We start from the raw sequence: 22,150 nt of genomic DNA on the forward strand, positions 1-22,150 counted from the left end.
AGAATTTTTTTTTAAATTTGTTGTGTACTTTAATTTTTAGATTAAAATATTTGGTTTGGCCAAATTCAAGTTGATTTTTTTTGTTGGACTAAATCTTTAATTATAATTGTGTATAATAAATAAATAAATTAAAATCGGTTACTTTGATTTAAAAATTAAATTAATTATATATAAACTAGATAAAATTTCTATGGAACCAATCCACAAATTTCAGATAAAAAAAATAATTTAAAATCGGTTTAGAACTGACGGAGTTATGAGGTAGCAAAAATAAAAAAAACGAGTTGAGAACCTCCTTCTTCTCCAAGTCGGTTGAAAATGCATGTAAAAATCCTTTTCTAAATATAACAGTTTATATTCAAAAGATCTCCAGCCAGCGATACCTTTTCCAACTTATCTGTGAAGGCAAAGGCGACGCTCGTGGCAATGTGGGTTGCCATTTTATGACTAAATTCTAAACGTATGGATAATAAAACGTTGCATTGTGCACAATACTGTATATTTATACATTATACGAGACATAAAAGTGTGTGAAATTTACACAGTGAAAATAACAGCATTATAAAAAATGTAGGATATTATATTTATTTTATTTTATCGTATTTTATGTTATAAATGAGAATGTTTGTATGGATAGTTCTTTGTTACTCTTTCATGCAAAAACAAATGAATGGATTTGAATGAAATTTGGTACACGGGTAGGTTACATCCTAATTTAACACATAGGATATTGAATGTATTGTTTGAGTCGGAAATAGTTAATACACAAATAATAATCCAGGTCTGATTATTGTTTAGATATTTTGTATAGAAGATTTGCATATATTTATTTGTATATATATGTACCAGAGGGAGACTTTGTACAAAAGTCGTTTGCTTGGGTATCTCTGTTTCATTCGTGTTTCAACCGAGAAGCAGTTGTGTTTGCATGGTTGTTTCAGTTTGATGGGTGGGATATGGCTGTGAGTTTACAGGGTACAGAAGAATAACACCTGAGTCCTCAGGAATGGCAACGCATGGGGGATATCATGGGCAAAATAGTATACTCTGTTATGTCCATGGTGCTGCTCAAGTTTATAGGCGACGGTTACCACTTTTCATCAGGTGGGCCGTCAGCTTCTTTGCCATTCTAAGTTGTATAAAAAATATACTATTTACACCAGAGCGAGTGGCTAGTAAATAAATAAATAAATTTAAATGTAATCGTTTAAGTAAACTGTATAAAATTTAATAAAAATAACAACTTGATAAATTTAGTTATAACTTTTACCGTTTTACTTTTTATATTGCATATAAATTGGTCACACTATAATATAGAACTGATGAATCTACCAGTTTTAAACTCATCTCGTTCCCCAATTTTATTTTGACGTCAAAGAAAAGATATTTATTTTATCAGGTAAACAAGATTCATATTTTCCTTTCAGCAAAAATTCTCATTATATTATTATACTTACAACAAATTACGCAACAAGAACACTGTGCCTTATTCCAAATACATTGTGTATCCTTTTCCCTGCCAGATTCTATATGCTATTTGTGGATACAAACCAGCTTTTATGTGATAAATTGCGCATTTACAGATCCGTGTAATATGTAATTGTGTTAACAGAGTTAGTTAGTCCGAATTAGCAATTAAACAAAGCACAGAGCTTGGGTGATGTTGCCATAATTTAAGAGCCAATAGTGTTGCACGTACAGAATGGACCGCACCCTCGGGGTAGATAACGAATAATATATTTTGGCGGGTTTTCAAAGCGCGCTCTCTACGCAATGCGGCATAATGCAGGAATGTTCTTTTTTCGAATTAAAATTTTGTCTCCGTAGATTTGTATATAAATTTGTATTTAGAATTTAATTATTTTGTGCCAGTTATTTTTTTTAATTAGCAATATGCTATGAAGCCTGCATTCCCTGACCTCCTAAATGTTATTACATCGTATCTGGCGACTGAAATATTTTTAATAATATTTAAACACAGTTTTTTTTTTAATGAATGATAATGAAATGTAACCTCAGTTGCGCTATCGGTATACATTGGCGGGGCACCAGTGAGGGATGATTGGGGAGGATGAAAAGGCAGGTCAGTTAACCCATCGTGACTAATTCAACGATAAATTAGTCACGATAGTTTCCAGGGGGAACCGCGTGGAGGTCGACCCGATAGGATATATTGATAACAATACAGACTAACCTCCCCATTACTAACAATCCCTCCCCCCCCTGATGAACACAGTTAGTAAATCAATGCATTATAATGTATATTACGGTAGAAATATACTTTTATGTATAATTTGATATGTTCCGCGAAGTCTGGGATATTATTAGATACATTCCCCAGAATCGTATGTATTTGTTATTAACGCCCCTGATACATCACCCTCGTCAAGAATTACGAAGGAATAGGTATAATTTGCAGTAATATTTTATTTTATCACTTAAACTGTACAATGTGGTAAATTACGTCAATACATATAGTTATAAATTATTGTATAAATAAAGGAAACAAAATATTTCTATTCCAAGTATTGCATTTGATTATAATAGTGCGCCATCTAACATTTATCTTTTTCTCAAAGTCCTTTACCCAAAGGTTGTCTGCGAAGACACCACGCCGGCATACACAAACCAACAGTGTATGCCGGCTGCAAACCCAGTGACCCGGAGGTCGTCGCCTCCGGAGTAGAAGCCAGGGTAATGGGGTACGCCCCGAGGCCCCTACCTCGCCCGCTCACACATCATCCGGCGGGCAAGAGAAGACCATATTGCTGTTATTGTAGGTTGTCTGGAAGAGATTGCTTAGCGACAAGGTCACCTTTTGTTTCACTTCTCATTGATATTTACTGTATTTGCTATTTTTCTTTTTATTTGGTGTAATAAAGTGTAAAATAAATAAATAAATATTCTCATCATCATCATCATATCAGCCTTTAACTATCCATTGCTAAACATAAACCTCCCCCTAGGGGAGTTTTACCAGTAGTTACCACGCTTGGCAGGCGGATTGACAATTGCAGTTAGGCTTTGGAGATGTTTTTTTTACGACACCCACGGGATAAATTACTACAAGTTAATAAGATTATGTTTATAATTGTAGTATATTTAATATTTTTGTATATTTTTTAAAATAAAATATAATTAAAGTTTAAAATATGTAAAAGAGGCTGTTTAGTGATAGACTTATATATCAACGTACAGACGAAACCGCTGAATCTAGAATTTTGAAATTTTGCAGTTAGATAGATAGATAGATAATCTTTATTGTTTCCTCCAAAAGATTACAATAGTAAACTTATTATAAATATAAATAATTACAAGAAATAATCACAATGAGAAAACAATGGGCGACCTTATCGCTAAGAGCGATTTCTACCAGGCAACCTTTGGATGGAGAGGAGTAATTATAAACAATTTGGTGGGAGGCACGATGAAAAATTTTGTTAGCAGATAGGTACTTAACTTAGCGTAGGTGAACAATAAGGAAGAGATTTTGAAAATCCAACCCCTAAGGGGGTAAAACGGGGTTTGAAAATTTGTATCGAACTTCGTCAGCTTAGAAGTTAGACACACAAGCGATCGAAGCCGTATACGAAAACTAGTATAATATAAAATGAATACGTAATACTGTTCTAAACAATCGTAATTCAACGTTCTATTTTACTCAACGATTATACAGCTTTGCGTCATTTCACTTCAATACGCCATTGTATTTTTTAACTTCGTCTAAAAATAACTGTCCTCTTATACTCGGTTATCGATATAATTCCTTTCGAAAGATTCTAATCACGTAATCCATTAATGGCATATTGGACATGATCAGGATTTTTCTGCAGGCTATTTTATGTTTAGGTGAGCAACTTTAGTATTTATAACCAAAACAATAAGTTGTTTGTATCTAAAAATACGATATTATTTCGGTATTATCCTTACAAATATTATGAATGTTGACTATAAATACTTATTACTTTGAATTTTTGTAAGTGATTGGGATTGGGACGACTGCAAATCGCGAGCCTCAGTCACCGGCACACGGCGCTGAGAGGAATACCGAGGTGTTTTTTAGTGGGTAAAAATCTCACAGTACCCATCGTTATCCCGCTGGCGGTGGGTCTCTTTCTGAAGATTTTCCCTTCGTTAAAAAAAGGGTTTTTTTATGGGTCAAAACGGTATGGTAACCCCGCCTGCGCTAACGGGATACGCTGGCGGAGCACCAGTGAAGGGTGCTAGATGAGAATAAATACAGGTTAGTTAGCCCATCATGATGAATTCATCAGGAATTAACCATGATAGTTTCCAGGGGGAACCGCGAGGAGGTCGACCTGGTTACATATTGATAGCAATAGGATTCTCAGTCTCCATTACTAACAATCCCTTTCCCCCTATAAGTTAGGGGGTATTTGAATATTTGTAAGTTAGGGGCTTAAACAATCACTATGAAATTTGGTATAGACGTATTTACTACAAGTATATGAGATGGAGAAGGATATTATATATATATATATATATATATATATATATATATATAGGTTACTTTTTATCCTGGTCAGTAAATATATCCCGGTCATATGGAGGAAGTCACGAATAAAAGCTGACTAATTATGTCTTTTGTGGTTAAAACTGGACATAAGATATGAGTATGTATGTATGTGTTTTTGATGTATCAGCCATTAAACGTCCACTGCTGAACATTGTCTTTCTCATATAGGGAGTTTTGCTAGTAGCTAGTAGTAGCTTGCCAACTCGCTTGGCAAGTGAGTTTTATTAGTAGTTGCATTGGGTTAGCAACCGCACTTAGATTTCGGTGTTGTTTTAAAAGGGACGCAGTTGCTCATTCCTTGACCATTAAGTTTCCTTAGTCGCCTCTTACGACACCCATGCGAAAAGAAGGGATGGCCCATTCTAACCAGAGACCACACGGTGTATGCTTCATTGATTATTCTACTTCTAAAATCAACGCGCGCGAAGTAGCGGGCAAAAGCTAGTGTTAAAATAAAAATAAACAGTATAATACTGGGACAGATACCGACAATGAAAGCTAATGAAACCATAACAGTTTTGAGCACGGCGAGGTTTTTGAATAGCTAATTTCGTTATGCAAATGTGACGTGAAACGTGAAGCGTCGTGAAACAGCTCGTGTATTAATTTCATATGATTCATATGCAATTAGTTTTGTGATGTAAATTAAGCTTGAATTAATGACAAAAGAATTACAATTTGAAATTAAAAGAAGACCGTAAACGTACGGTAAGCCGTACGCATATGAGACAATGCTCGGAGTTACGTTATGTGATAGAATTCAAAATGAGGAAATCCGCAAGTAAAGTGACTTATATAGTCCGAGGGATAAGCAATCTGAATTGGCAATGGTATAGGTACATAGCTTGAAGAACTGATAATTAATGGAGAAGAAAGGTTTTCGAGTGGCAATCTCATACAAGAAATCGCAGTATAGGACTTCCACTAAATGGAGCACCGATCTTAAATGTATTGCATGTTGTCAATAGATTTAGATGACTCAGGGCTATTCCTGATGGTAGCCTATGTACAGTGGCGAGCAATTATTAGTTGACTAAAAAAACGCTGTATTTTCTTCATTCTCTCTGCACTAGATTATCCGCTCACCATTTTCTTTACAACCCAATGCAGTGAGCATTAGGTTGGCTGGAACATATTTCTTTCAGTATACTCTTCCTATTGTTCCTTGTTCCTATCCTTTGTCCCATTTATTTGGGATTAACACAGTATGTCTTCTTCCAAAAATTTCTATCAATTAACATTTCTGAGCTTACTCCTCTTTTATGTACATCATCTTTCACGCCTTACATTTGCACATGTATACAAAATTACATGACAAATAATTGAATCTTTAAGGCACTAAGAGGCAACAAACAAACAAACTCATAAAATAATATTCTGCTCACTATTTATATTACAAGAATAAAAAAGTTACACTATTTTTGGCAAACCGTTCGTATTGCGATACTAAATCTAGACCTCACCTTAAATCCAATTTCATATACAAAATGGTGTGAAACATTATGATATCGTTGGAAGCGGAGGAAAGTTTTTTTTTTTTTACACTGAAAGTCTTAGCTCACGTTCTCGCGATAAATCGTGAACTTTGTTTTTTATAGCTCGCGCTAAGTTATTGGATAAGTGTGTATTTTCTCTTCTAAAGAAAGGTATCTATCTAAAGGACTTTATTTGGGTGGTTAATCATCAAATAAATTTGGACACGAAATACTAGATGGCGCTAGGATCGAGATTTGTAGTTTTGTCTGATTAATTTGTAATTAAAGATAATTTGAGGCAAAATTTCTAAACTGGCGAGAGTTTAAGTGTTTGAGTTTATCCATTGTAAACAAACAAACGACGAAATCTTTCCTTTTTATGAATATTATATAGATTTTATAAGTTTTTATATAGATTTTATAAGTTTTTATTTTACAGAAAAAAAAACATTAATTTAATATAAATTTTATTTGTTCCAGACTAGCCTGTGATCGTGAAAAATGGTGAGTAATAAAATAAATTATAATTAGTATACATAACTAGATGGAGTGACAACCTCAAATGCATTGCAGGATGGCAATTGATGCAGGTGACTCAGGACCGTTCTTTATGACAGTCTATGAGGAAGGCCTATGTCCAGCAGTGGACTGATAATAACTGTGATGATGATGATGATACGTAATATATTGAAATATATACTCGTATATAGAAATGCTAAATGCTTCTATTGTGGTGGCTACAGACAATTTATTGAGCTGTTACATTCAAACAGACCTATTTCGCTGCCTATATATATAACTATACTATATATATATATATAGTCCGTGTCCTGGTATTATTATTATGCCTATTGGTCACGCCCTCCTTTTCCGTGGGTGTCGTAAGAGGCGATTAAGGAAGGGCGAGGGATGAGTAGCAGCATCTCATCTCTACAGCCTAACTGCGGTTGCCAATCCGCCTGCCAATCGAGGCAACTACTGGCAAAACCCACCAAGGGGGAAGTTTCAGCAGTGGACAGGTCAATAAAATGATGATGATGTTTTATATTTATCTATTAAAATATTTACCCTCAATCCTCACTGGAAAAACAGGTCGACATTTTGTATTAAAATAAATACTTATTTTTATATAGCTAATAAAAAAAGCTGAGTGGATTTTTTAAAGATACTTGTGTGGGATTGAAATTTATGATATTATAATTTGCCTTCTAAATAATATAAATATAGGTATATCTCATTTAATTTTGTTACCAAGCAATGTCGTTAGCGAGATTTAATGAAAATAAAAAATATTTATCTTTAATATATTATAGGCTTGTGAAGTAAAGAAAAAATGTTTACCCATAATTCCAGATTCGTTCGGTTTTACATTTAAATTACGATGTATTTTTTTATATTAGTTTTTTAATATTCACTTAATAGAATAATTTTGAAAGAATCACGTTTTAAAGTACGATTTTTATGTTTGCTTTTACTCTCAGGTGTAGTATATATATAGTATTGATTTTATTTGATTTATTTATACATAAAAAACTGGCTTCTAATGTGGCGGTACGCACAATGGCCCAAATGAGAGGCTAAGTGCGGAAAATGGAGTCCCTTTCACATGTGGCGGTACTGCGCGGTTTCAGAAATGTTTCCTCTCACAAACACTCAGGTTGTGGAATGAGCTCCCTGCTGAGGTTTTTCCAAGAGACTACAGCATGGGGTTCTTCAAAAGGGGGGTAAAGAGGTTTCTTCAGGGTCGGCAGCGCACGCGTAATACCTCTGATATTGCAGGTGTTTATAGGCTACGGTAACCACTTACCATCAGGTGGGCCGTATGCTTGTTTGCCACCTCAGTGGTATAAAAAAAATATTTAAAAATTCCGTTATATTTATTGGTTTAGAAACTAAACCGTTGAGTTGATTTTGATAAAATATCTATGACACGAATCTGACAGCATATTTTTTCATATAAAAAAATCCAAATGAGTACAGCCATCTTCGGGTAAACGGGGAACATACATAAAAAATAAAAAAAAAATATAAAGATTCTGTCGAATCGAGAACCACCTGCTTTTTTTGAAGTTGGTTAAAAATAACACCAAAATTGTATGTTTTTTATGATGTTATTTATTCATGGTATTATTATTTATTTTATTCTTAAAAGCCATTTCAATCATGTATGGGACTATTTAGCTGTGTAGGTCCCGGCATAGAATAGGCCACCCCTTCCTTTCCTGTGAATGTCGTAAGAGAATAAGGAAGCTTGTGGTGGAGGGATGGGCAGCAGCGTCTTTCCTAAAACATTACCAAAAGCCAAACTGCGGTTGCCAATCCGTCTGCCAAACGTGGTAACTACAGGCAAAACCCCCCTTATGGGGAGGCTATTTTCAGTAGTGTATAGTTAATGGCTGATTCAATAACATAGGATTTTTTTAGTACACACTACTTTTAGTTAAAAGAGAAATCATCAAATAGTCTACTAATTATTGTAAGCATATTACAGACAGGAGTTCATATTGTTTCATAAAAAATATATTATTAATCTAAAACGTAGTATATTCATTGATGAATGCAGAGATTTCTTCGTAGACGCAGTACGCGTGCGTTACGCGTAATACCTCTGGTATTGCAGGTGTTCATAGGCTACGGTAACCGCTTATCATCAGGTGGTCCGTATGCTTGTTTGCCACCTCAATGGTATAAAAAAAAAGACACATTGAAAATATTTGAATGTAGAATGTTGAATCGCCAGTCTTAATATAAATGTTACTACCAGTAAAACAAATTGGTTTTTTACTCTGAAAATAAAAACGGCAGTTTTAATCGTTATATAGTCAATGTGCGGCGAATGCGAGACTCAATTTTATCGATAGAGACTTTTTATGGTAGGTGCAAGTGGAATACCCCATTTTCGCTATCTCTTATCACGTATTGGTGTCCGTGAGTGATAATAGGTAAAGATAAAAGTAGGCTAGTTGGCCATCGTGACGAATTCAACAACAATTAACAACCATAGTTTCCTGGAAGATAGATAATTTTTTTTTTCACACGACGAAGGTGGCAAACTTGTTTTTTTAACAACAGGGGGCAAACGAGCATGCACAACGTGACTACCGCCAAATGGTGGCTGCCGGCCTTTTAAAAAGGAATATACTCTTTTCAGGCTATGATGTCATAGTGGAAATATGGATTCCAAAGTGTGGTTGTGCGTGGAAAAATGTGCCTTGAAAAACGCACGGTGGAAGACCGCCATTTGTCCAGATGGTTGGGATGAAACTTTAGGGCAGGTTTGCGGCCTGACGTGAGCTTTATACAATTTCAGGTGGTGTTCCGGCGTGTAATACCGTCTCACTCTATTGAATACTCCTAACTTTTACAGTCTGATTGTAAACGGTTATGACGCCTATAACATTAGGGATGTCACGTGTGTGTTATTGATCTTGGAGAATTTTTAATAGTCTCTTTTAAAGAACCCCATACAGTAGTCTCTAAGGAAAACCATAGCAAGGAGCTCATTTCACAAGCTTTAAGACTCATTTATTAACAATTCTTTTTCAAATTTCTGGCGACAGAGATTATATTTTACTGTACAAGAAAATACACAGTTTGCAATATCGATTCAAAAAAAGAATGTGAAAGTCAGCTCAAAACTGGCAACGTAGTAATCGGGTAACACTGCTACAGAAAAAAAAAAATTAAAAAGAATTACCATCGCTTCTTTGAAAGTCGCATAAAAATAATAGTCGAATTAAATATCCCCTTTTAAATGTTAAAAATAGATTTACTGAAGATAGATAGAGTCACAAGTAATACGATTGATCTGTAATAAAACTTAGAACTGATAAAATTTATTGGTGGTTATTCCTCGTAGGGGATTCTAAGTAATTTGTCCTTTTTTATAACATAGATAAAGAATAATACCTAAATTCTTAAAGAAAAGAAAAAAAAATGTATTGACGATGTTTATTTCATTCCGTGTATTTAGAATAATACCCGCATCAACATTGCACAACAATTTTGTAATTTTTTTATAGATCGTGAAGTGGCAAACAAGCTGTCAGATTATCTGATGGAAAATTTCAAGCATCGCTTATAGACATAAATTGTGCCGTTAGTATCAGTCGTTACTGTCCACTGCTGAACATAGCCTTCCCATAGTAGTTAGCCATGGTAGATGCCACGCTTGATAGGCGGATTGGCAACCGAAGTTAGACTTTAAGCTGTTGCTTAGCCTTTGACTATTATGTTCCCTTAGTCGCCTCTTACAACATTTACAGGAAAGGAAGGGGTGGCTCATTCTATGCCGGGACCACGTGGCTGATATACTGTGATGTCATATGGCAGCAGAGGTGTCATGGATATCACATAATACACTCTGTAACTATTCCTGTTGATGCTATTTTTTATGGGACGAAAGTTCATCAATCCCTTTAGGCTATATATTGTTCCAAAAACCTACACAAATAGGGTTTCTCCTGTTGGTAACGAAGAGGTTATACCCATAGCTAATTATATACCTGCTCAGGTCGACCTTTAAGCGGCTTTCCCTGGAAATCATCATGGTTAATTCCTAATGAATTCATCACGATGGACCAACTAATTAGCTTTCATCCTCACCTATCATCCCTCACTGGTGCCCTGTCAAGGTATACCATTAGTGCGTGCAGGATAACCGTTCTATTATCAACTAGTGAAAAAATAACTCCGACATACATAAGTAATGTATGTTAATGGTTACCACATAGTTATTAACTATATACGCGGTGACCCATAATACAAAAATTCTAACCAATAACCCCCATGTCGCGATGTAATAAAATGATATTTTTGCAACTGCAAAAAGTGTTCTGTTTGGAAACTTTCCAAATATAAGAACATGGTACGGCGCGGACAAGGAAATATAATAAGTCTGTGAGATTTCATTAATTTTATTGAGGTATCACTATATTGATGCTGGAAACGCAAAATGTATTAATCGATATTTAGTACATTTCACAGAAAGTTCAGTTTTAAAAGTAAAAAAAGGTAAACGAAACAAAAAGACAAATATTTTTTTTTTTTAATGCATGACAATGGTAACCCCGCCTGCGCTAACGGTAACTATAAGCTAGGGAAACACCAGTGAGGGATGATAGGTGAGATAAAAAGGCAGGTCAGTGAGCCCATCGTGATGAATACACCAGGAATTCAGCACGATGGTTTCTAGGGGAGACCACGTGGAGGCCAACCTGACAGGGTATATTACTAGCAATGGGACCGTTAATCTGCATTAACAATCCCTCTCCCCAATAAATTATATTAGGTAGTATAGTAAATATCTGTTATGGTAAAACTGTGGATAATATATACATAATATATGTACATATTACAGTTACTGTATCTATATATTGGCCTCGTAACATATATATTAAATATCGGTTTCAATATTGGAATATCGACTAATTTATATACATATATAAAGTACATACATATTATCTATATACGTAAATCAAAAACTTTATACCCGTTTTTATGAAAATTATGCGGACGGAGGAGTATGAAATTGTATAGCGAGTGCTGAATGCTAATATATATATATATATATATATATATATATATATATATATATATATATATATATATATATATATATATATATATATATATATATATATATATATATATATATATATATATATATATATATATATATATATAATACATTAAATCAATAGAAAAAACATTACGCACACTACCATGTATTTGACACATTTACACTCTTTTGTTTATTGTTAACGTATGTGGCTAAATTGAGAATAGATTAATATTGTAATAATAATAATTTATTTGTCTACAGTCTTACTGAATATCAAACGTAACTATAATAAATTCACTAGTATCAAAGTATAACAGAAAACACCCAGATCGATACTGAAATATCAATTTGAACAAATCAAAATTAGTTAATTGCGGTTAATGACATTGTAATTATCAATTCCCGAGTGAATATTTTAAATGCCCTCTTAAACATTGGAGCATTTAAATTAGTACTAATCTTACTTACGCCTTATAGGAATTGCGACTCGTACTTACGCCTTATGGGAATTACGCTAATCTCAAATACTCAAATACTAATTATTCTGCTAATGAAATATTAACTCAAGAAGGTTACTAGTAAGTCCCAATGGATCTATTAAGTATTCTAATACAAAATTATATTTTATCAAATGGAATAACTTACTGTTAATTACATATGGGAGTTCAGATGGGAGAGGGGTATTTTTAATGGATCACAATGACCAGACCAGACAGAGGGAGACTTTGTGCAAAAGTCGCTTGCTTGGGTACCTCTGTCCCATTCGTGTTTCAACCGTGAAGCAGCTGTATTTGCATGGCTGTGTTTCGGTTTGAAGGGTGGGATATGGCGTGAATTTACTGGGTACAGAGGAATAACACGTGGGTCCTCAGGAATGGCAACGCATGGGGGGTATTATGGGCGAAACAGTATACTCTGTTATGTCCATGGAACTGCTCATGTCTATAGGCGACGGTTACCACTTTCCATCAGATGAGTTGTTAGCTTATTTGCCATTCTAAGTTGTATAAAAAAAAACAATGGAATGGCACCACTGTCCGCGCTAGTAGTATACGCTGGCGGGGCACCAGTGAGGGATGACAGTTGAGAATGAAAAGGCAAATCAGTTAGCCCATCGTGACGAAATCCCATTAGAATTAACCACGATAGTTTCCAGGGGGAACCGCGTGGAGGTCGACCTGATAGGGTATATTGCTAGCAATGGGACTGGTAGTCCGCATTACTAACAATCCCTTTCCTCCCAGAGGAGGAGTGTCAACCGACTACAGGAACCCCTGTAGTTGACGCAAAAAACCTCATTGTATATGTATAGGAATTAAACCTTGTACAGTTTTTTTTAAATTTTGTTTTTACATATCACATAGATAAATATGTTTTAAAAATAATAGCAGAATTTGCTTTGTATAAACTGCCAATTTAAATATAGTTATTTTTTTTTAAATAACTTTATTGACCAAAATAAAATATGGTACAAAAGGCGGATTTTATGCCAGTACCATTCCCTACCAGTCCTACCTTTGGTGAGTAATACTAGTGAATCTCGAACGCGGTACTTCATTATAGGGATAATATATAGTATGTATAAAATATATATTATATGTATAATAAAGAATAGAAGAGGCAAAATGCTGGGCCACCTTAGAAGGAAAGATAGAGGGCAAAAGAGGAAGAGGAAGACCGAGTAATAACTACATGGGACAGATAAAGGAAATACTGGGCGTCATGTCGTATAGGGAGATAAAGGATATGGCCTGGGATAGAGCTGGCTGGAGGAAGATGCATGAATTAGTTGCACCGACAAGAGGAAACTTTTAAATGAAAAGAAGATATAATATATATAGTAGAGTACTTCAATATAGTAGATCCTTAATGTTATACTCTTAGCGTGAGAAGCCTATTAAACTCGTCGACTTATACAAAGGAAGTAATCTGCACTTTTTAACCTCCAAGGTGTCTCAAGAAGTAAAAAAATCTTGCTCTTTTTTTTATTAATTTTAATGACTTTTCCTTGTACACCTCAGAATGACGAATTAAGATGACGAAGCAGCTGATGGAACGTAGCAATCATAACTGTGATTGTGGAAAAATAAAAGCGTACATCACTTAAAAATATATATTTGAACAAAAAAAAATGTTAAAAACATATATCAAACATAAAATAAAAATCTGCAAAAAATTATTTAACTAAGTTATCAATTACTATTACATTTTGACGTGTAAAATAACAAAAAAAAAGTCTACAAAATTGCAGAATACATTAATGATGTATATGGTACCTTCATTCGTTGCCATTTTGCTATAGTGGAATAGATTTTTCAAAAATAACATAATTTATTTTATACGTTGAATATGCAGTTTTCTATATATATATATATATATATATATATATATATATATATATATATATATATATATATATATATATATATATATATATATAAGAGGAAAAATGTCGATAGACTCAAAAACTACTCAATATAAATATATATATATAGTATAGGCAAAGTTATAAATTCATTATCATCCATTAAAAAAAAAGGAATACTATTCTACCTTAATAATCATGAATAATGATGATATCCTTAAAAATTCCTAGTCTCAGAAGCTTTTCTTCCTTATGAATTTTAATGATTTGGATTAAAAGAGACCTAGGCCTCTTAAAATGCTTAAGACCCTTGAATAGTGAGTCCCAGACACGGTTTTATACTTGAATTCTTTATTTTGTACCCAATCATAATTTCTTGAAAGCTTCTCTAGATGAGTTGTATACTTTAAATTAAATTCAAATTTTTTAGTATTCACTGAAAAAGTTACTTGATTAAACTGTAATGGAAAAACTATTTTTTTTTTGACGAAAAAGTTATGAATTAATTTATTTGATCAAATAAGGTTACAGAGTAAATTTTCTTGTGATGTTTCCTTTTTGTTATATATGTATAGTTTGTATTTTTATTTATCACTTATTATCAATTCTTATATCATTTTCATCAACATTATGTCAGCCGTTAACTGTCCACTGCTGAACATAGGTATTTCCCATAGTCTGCCTATAAGGAATACTCTGGACTCACCTGCATTCATTAACTCTCTGCAATGCATTGGAAGTCGTCGCTCCATCTAGTGGGGAGTCGTCCAAAACTAACACGAAAGTAAACAGTATCAATAATAAAAGAAGCCATCAAAATCGGTTGAAAAACAGACACAAAAATAAAAACAATAAAGAGATAGAAAAGGAGAATTACGTCCTTTATTAGTCACTGATGGTGTCCCCAGAATGACGTTAGACTCTCTCAAACTTGTGAGTTCCTATAAATGTTTTTACACTTTGGTTCTTTACATTCCCCTGATGTAAAGTTTGATGATAATGGACCATAGAAATGTAACATATGTGTCGTTCTTCAATAAAGTCTTAAGCCAATTACAAGTTTTGCAGTTCCATGGAATTGGCCTTTTAAAATCGCACCATACTGCAATACCCGAGGGTGATCAAACTTTTTTTATATGCGTCACTTATGTTTGCAACTTTTGAGTTCTTTTTTATTTTAAAACTAAAAGATTCTCTCGGCTTTACGCGCGTGGATCAATATATATTAAAATTGTATGTGTTATGTTAGGATTTAATCTATCCATGTACCAAATTTCATTGATTTTAAATTTCATCCGTTCAGTAATTTTTTCGTGAAAGAGTAAAAAAAAAAAACCATCTATCTATCATTGTTACAAACTTTCGTATTTATAATATTAATAGGATTACATAGATTTTTAATTGCAATTATATATATATATATATATATATATATATATATATATATATATATATATATATATATATATATATATATATATATATATATATATATATATATATATATATATATATATATATATATATATATATATATATATATATATATATATATATATATATATATATATATATATAACGTTAGGACTACTAACGTTTATTAAGAAAGTACTTACACCATTTCTACAAATGGTCGCTCAAATCATAAATGTTACCAACTTATACCCCGTATTTTTTTGCCCTTATATTATTTAATTTGTTCAGATAGCCTTGCTTTGGCAAAATAAACGTGTTCGGACCGTCGCGATAAGATAGTGGTCAGACTAGTTTTTTATCTTCAAACGAGACAAGTTTGGGATTAATACAGTCTTATCTGTTGAATCATATAAATGTATCAAGACACGCTAGAAATTTCCCCTCGACTTTCAACTATTAGTTTAGGTCAAACATGGCGATATGGAATTTGTGTCTGTATATGTCTGAAGATTGGAGGATTAGAACTTTTCCGTTATTCGGATGTTTTAAGAGCTATTTATAAAACTACAGGTCTGGAACTTGTTAGGGTTCACAAGAGATTGGTGAAAGTAGTTTATATATAAATTTTATGAGAATTTGTTAATACAGTTGAAGTTGTTATACAGGATATATGGTAAAAAAAACTAGCCTATATTGTTGTCTATGGATTATATAATGGTATTTTCATTATTATTATTTGTTTTTTATCCTTTTTCTTAGCATCAACTAGCATATATTATTTATGCAAGCGTATACTGTAGTTACTTATAGCGTATATTTGTGTGTGCGCGTGCGTGTGTACTCGCGTGCATGTGTGTGTGTGTGTGTGTGCGTGTGTGTGCGAGCGCGTGTGCGTGTGTGCGTGCATGCTTGCGTGCGTGCGTGCGTGCGTGTGTGTGTGATGTATGTGTGTGTATGTATAACTATTATTTTTAACTGTAATAAAATTCACATTATTATTATTATTCACATTCATTCTAAACATAGACTTCTCCCATATGGAAAGTTTTGTTAGTAGTTGCCACGCTTGGCAACCAGGCTTTAGTGATGTTTGAAAAGGTTCGCTGCTGCCCATCCCTCGACCAATAAGTTCTCTTAGTTGCCTCTTACGACACCCACGAAAAGGAAGGGGTGAACCGTTCTATGCCGGAATTACACGACAATCTGGAACTTGTTAGAGTTCGTCAGAAATAGTATAGAATAGCTTATGTATAAATTTTGTAAGAACTTAATCGTGTAATTGAAAATTTAATATTTTTTTTTACATTGAATGTGATTTTGACTCTATGACCAAGATATATAATATAGTGTAAGCGCGGTATAAAGACTAGTCTATGTCTTTCTCTATGGATTATAATTTTTGGTATACACCTAGTATTTAGTGTGTTGAAAATTACATTGTGTTAGAAACATCGTTCTACCAGCCTTTAATCACGACTTTATCGCGTGATCAGGAAAAAAGGTAGCCTTTGCCCCTCTCCATGCTATGTAGTATAAATTACCATATTGAAATATCAAATTTCAATAAAAATGGTTAAGTCATTAAAGCTGGAAGACGTAACATACAAACTAATCTTAAAATTAATAATATTAGTAAGGATTCTGTCTATATATTGAATAACATGACTTACGGATGAACGTACAAACATACGAAATTGCAGCATAAATCAATCTGCCACTTTGATATGGAACCCCTCAATATAATATTACATCTTAATATTATCTATGGATTTAATTTAAATGTAGATACTTAATGAATTTGAGAGCAAAATAATTAGAAATTCGTTGCCCTGTTATTAAAGATTATAATTCTGCCAGTCTTATTAAGTATATATAACGTTATTAAAATTATAAGAAAACGTTAATTTTATAAACATTTTAAGGTGGTGGTGAGGAGGGGGGGGATTCTTAGTAATGCGACTCATGACCTTGTTGCTAGCAATATACTTTGCCTTGGCTATTGGTATTGCGCAAGCGTGGAATAGTAATTCCATATCATATCATTAAAAAAAAAGCACTTTGGGGTAACCTAATTATTTCGCTAAATATAGATAATCTAGATCTTTTTAAAATACTACCAAGAAAATGAGGTTCACAATATATCTGAATCTTTTTCCATCTAATGTAGTATAATACGTGTACACCAAAATATAATAATTACATAAAAATCTTTCATAATTAACACAAATTATTCTAATATAATATAATATATTATACATGTGTATAAATATGTACAAATATGTACTTTATTAATTTCTTATATTGTTTACAGCAACAAAAACGGCTGGACAGATGAACTCTATGGCTCCGAATTCAAGGGGCTGACAAAATGACTCCGGCTGGCCTTATGGTCTTCTGTTCACTTCTCACGAGGACGCTATGTGTCATAGCGCCCCAGTTACCAGGTCAGTAGTTGTTGCAAAAAATTGTTGCAATTCTTCTATGTGATAATCAGTAAAAAAAAATACAGGAAGATAACTCTCGTATATTCTTGTAACGATTACATTCTGAACGAAGTATGTATTGTATTATCTCTCTCTCTCTCTCTCTAAGTGCGTGTGTATGCGCTTGTGTATGTGCATGTGTGCGTGTATATGTGTGTGTGTATGATCTGTACGTTTTATGTATTTGTAATGTGAGCATGTGTAATATGTCCATAAAGTCATGCATCCTACTAATATTATAAATATAATAGTTTATAAAAATATTTGGACATTTGTTATTCAATCACGTTTAAACGGTTGAAGGGATTTGAATGAATTTTGGTTCACAAGTAGGTAATACATAGAATACTTAATTACATAAGCAAATACGTTGGAAATAGCTAGTAAAAATAACAAACACATCAAACAGAGAATCCATTCATGTTTCGTTATTTCTTTGGTTTAATATTATTAATTTCTTTACAGATTTCAAGATAGGTGACAAGAAAGTAATCACCGGTCCGTTCTGGCACGAGGTGTTCACGGAAACGTACGAGGATCAAGATGAGGATATATCCACAACAACCTTGGAGCCGCTGCCTTTCTTTGAAGACGATATTTCAACAAACAACGTGACAGCACAACTAGGTAGCAGAGTGCATCTACATTGTAGAGTACATGATCTGGGAGAGAAAACGGTAAGTTTTTTTAATAGAATAGTAACCTCATATTTGATATCGGTAAATGTTAACGGCCGTGTGGCCGTGTGGTCCCGGAATGGCTGTATGGCTTTGGCATATAATAGGGCATCCCTTCCTTTCCCGTGGGTGTCATAAGAGCCGACTAAGGGAGGGCGAGGGATAGGCGGCAGCGTCCGTCTTAAAACATCACTAAAGCCTGACTGCGTTTGCTAATCCGTCTGTCAAGCGTGGCAACTACTGGCTAAACCTTCCAAGGGGGAGGCCTATGTTTAGCAGTGGACAGGTAAAGGCTGATATGATGAAATGTTGATGGGTCATTGATGGGTGAGAATGAAAAGAAATCAGTTAGTAAATATTTTAATGAACTTAGTGTTATTTTGTGGAAGTCAATATCACTGCTTAGTTGATTAGAATTATTTTGTTTAATTCTGCTATTGAACTTAGTGTTATTTTGCGGAAGTCAATATCACTGCTTAGTTGATTAGAATTATTTTGTTTAATTCCGCTATTGAACTTAGTGTTATTTTGCGGAAGTCAATATCACTGCTTAGTTGATTAGAATTATTTTGTTTAATTCCGCTATTGAACTTAGTGTTATTTTGCGGAAGTCAATATCACTGCTTAGTTGATTAGAATTATTTTGTTTAATTCCGCTAGCATTAGTACTCGTATGCGTGCGACTGTTAACAATTAAAAATTGATTGAATAAAATTATTAGTAGAAGTTTTACGACTTTTTATACAAGTCATCAATCTCCGAATATTATTCAGTCCATGCACAAGTTGCTACACGTGTTTTACCTTTAAACGAGGCATCTTCAGGCAAATTGGAGCTTAGTGACTGTTCGCCGTTTGGGTACTGAACGGTTAATACTAGGCTTTGGTATATAACCTACTGATGTATATTTTAGCGGTGGGTAATATGTAACAATATACCAGGTAATATGTAGCAATATAAGGAGACTTTGTACAAAAGTCGATTGCTTGGGTATCTCTGTCCCATTCGGGTTTCTACCGTGAAGCAGTTGTGTTTGCACGGCTATGTTTCAGTTTGAAGGATGGGATATGGCGTGAATTTACAGGGTACAGAGGAATAACACCTGAGTCCTCAGGAATGGCAACGCATGGGGGGTATCATGGGCGAAACAGTATACTCTGTTATGTCCATGGTACTGTTATGTCTATAGGCGACGGTTACCACTTTCCATCAGATGGGCCGTTAGCTTGTTTGTCATTCTAAGTTGTATAAAAAGAAATCCATATATTTTAGTTACAATATCTATATCCTGGTCCAATAACGAATATGTTAAAAGTCCATTATCTAAAAAGTAATATTGGATAACAGATTTTTAATATATTTATTTATTTATTTTTATGTTACATCTAGAATCAACAGCTTATATCTAGAATAATTAAAAATATTATATATACACCATACATGAGCTAATTACAGATTCCCAATTTGTATACCAGATAATATTATGCTTATTTTTTGAGGGTAGGTTAAATTAAATAGAAAAAATGTGTGTGTATTTATATGTGTAGTGTTACCTGAATGTCATATGGTGTAAAAAAGTGTATTGTGTGCATATTGTTTTGTATAAAGGAAGGGTTACATGCAACTAATTTCATATTTATAGATAGATACACGTAATGATATTTTTTCTGCCATCAATGTCCAGAGAAACCCAGAGCTATATATCTTGATAGAGCCAAAGAAACGATCTGTATGTGCTATATAATCAAGGAATTGTCCTTTAACTTCTAGTCATTAAAGAGTTGAAGCTTTCATCATCAGCTCATTTGAGTACCTTAAAGGAGTACAACAACTGACTTTACGTGCCAATAGTATTCAAAGAATTACTCTGACTGCTCACCATCGAGGAGTTGTGTCTTCCATCATCAACTCAGTAACATGAGATGATGACTTCCAGATGGAAATATCGAATAAGTTTAGAAAAAAATATTAAATACCATATACTTGCCTATAGAATTTGAGGGTCACCCTCGATTTCCTTAGTATCTCATCATAAGACCCTAACTTGATGACAATGGAACGACCTTAGGACCTTTTTTTATATAGATTTATTTTTAGGTATTATTTTCAATACAATTTTATTGTATTTATAAATTCGATAATCTGTAAGTTATTAAATTTCTTAAGAAGTTTGTTTAAAGACTTCTTGTGGTAATTGGAGATGATTTAAATAATTATAAAATAAAAAAAAAATATAATTGATTATGTAAATATTTTTAAATAAAATAAGTATGATATGTTTATTTACATTTTAAAATACCTTGTGATTTTAATACCATATCTCACCCTTTAAATTGAAACATAGTCACATAATTTAGGGGCTGAAACATTAATTAAACGTAGGTACTAAAGCATACGACTTTTGATATATATTCATTTATTTCTTATACTTTTTATAGATAGATACTCTTTATTGTTTCCTCTATAAGATAACAATAGTAAATTTATTATAAATACAAACAATTACAAGAATATATTACAATGAGAAAACAATGGGCGGCCTTATCGCTAAGAGCGATCTCTTCCAGGCAACCTTTGGATGGAGAAGAGTAATTATAAAAATTTTACTGGAGGCACAAAACTGATTGCAGGTGTTCATAGGCTACGGTAACCATTTACCTACAGGTGGGCCGTATGCTTGTTTGCCACCTCAGTAGTATAAAAAAAAACTGTTCATTTTTTAAATACATATAGAGATGTGCATTATTATTATTATTTATTTCTTGATAAAATTTCATCATCTGTAAAGATTTTCCTCGTAAATACATTTTGATGTTTCGCCTAAACATATTTACACGTCGTTCGTTTATTTTATAGACAAGTTTTACTACAAGGGTGTTGAGGTCGCACGCCAAATACTTTATGAAGACCTTCGTCAAATCATTAAGGGCGCGTTGAGGCATCCCAACATGCCGTCTTAATATATTTATATACACGTACATACAGAACTTAGAAATTGCTTGCAGTGAAAACTAATAGCAAAAGTATATGATTTTGCATCGGAAAAAACAACTATTTTATTCATAATAAAATACTTTTTTTTTTTATAACATAGGGGGCAAACGAGCATGAGGCTCACCTGGTGGTAAGTGACTACCGCCGCCCATGATCACCCACAACACTAATGGCATTGCAGGTGTGCTGCCAGCCTTTTAAAAAGGAACATGCTCATTTCTTGAAGGTTATGTTGTCGTATTGGTTCGGAAATACTGCTATACTTAAATGTATGATGAGATGTTTCGTAGATTGATTGAAAATATTTGTAACTAGCTTTTTGCTTACGTACGCGCAGTTCTCAATCGTCAGAGAATCGATGAAATAGATTACTCCTATATGCCGTATTAAATTAAAAAATACACTACTTTTAAAATTGGATCTTTAGGAACAAAACAGTTAAAAGTTAAAAGTGATGTCGAAATAAAAATACAGACAGATAGACAACATTTTCAAAAATTTTGGCATCTATTAGTAAGACCAATACGTGCTCCTTGTATTAGCTTATTTTTTAAATATCAAACATCCTACATATATTATCTAGTTTCAATTTTATTATATTAGTAAGATTAATAAACTGTAATTTTCTTAGATTATACAC

The 22,150-nt window shown here is 33.3% G+C and overlaps 1 protein-coding gene across 2 annotated transcripts in view; it reads left to right on the forward strand.

Moving 5' to 3' along the window:
* Positions 1-22,150, forward strand: part of LOC116413252 (lachesin-like) — a 164,632-nt gene that overhangs the window by 104,145 nt on the left and 38,337 nt on the right. For both annotated transcript variants that reach the window (XM_052896774.1, XM_052896773.1), the window contains 3 exons: positions 6,493-6,516; positions 17,668-17,800; positions 18,305-18,516. In XM_052896774.1, coding sequence (XP_052752734.1) covers positions 17,725-17,800; positions 18,305-18,516 — 288 coding nt within the window. In that variant the 5' untranslated portion in view covers positions 6,493-6,516; positions 17,668-17,724. The remainder of the gene's footprint in view (positions 1-6,492; positions 6,517-17,667; positions 17,801-18,304; positions 18,517-22,150) is intronic.

The sequence above is a fragment of the Galleria mellonella genome, unplaced genomic scaffold (assembly GCF_026898425.1).
Source record: "Galleria mellonella isolate WM207_F2 unplaced genomic scaffold, CSIRO_AGI_GalMel_v1 utg332, whole genome shotgun sequence".
Classification (NCBI taxonomy): domain Eukaryota; kingdom Metazoa; phylum Arthropoda; class Insecta; order Lepidoptera; family Pyralidae; genus Galleria; species Galleria mellonella.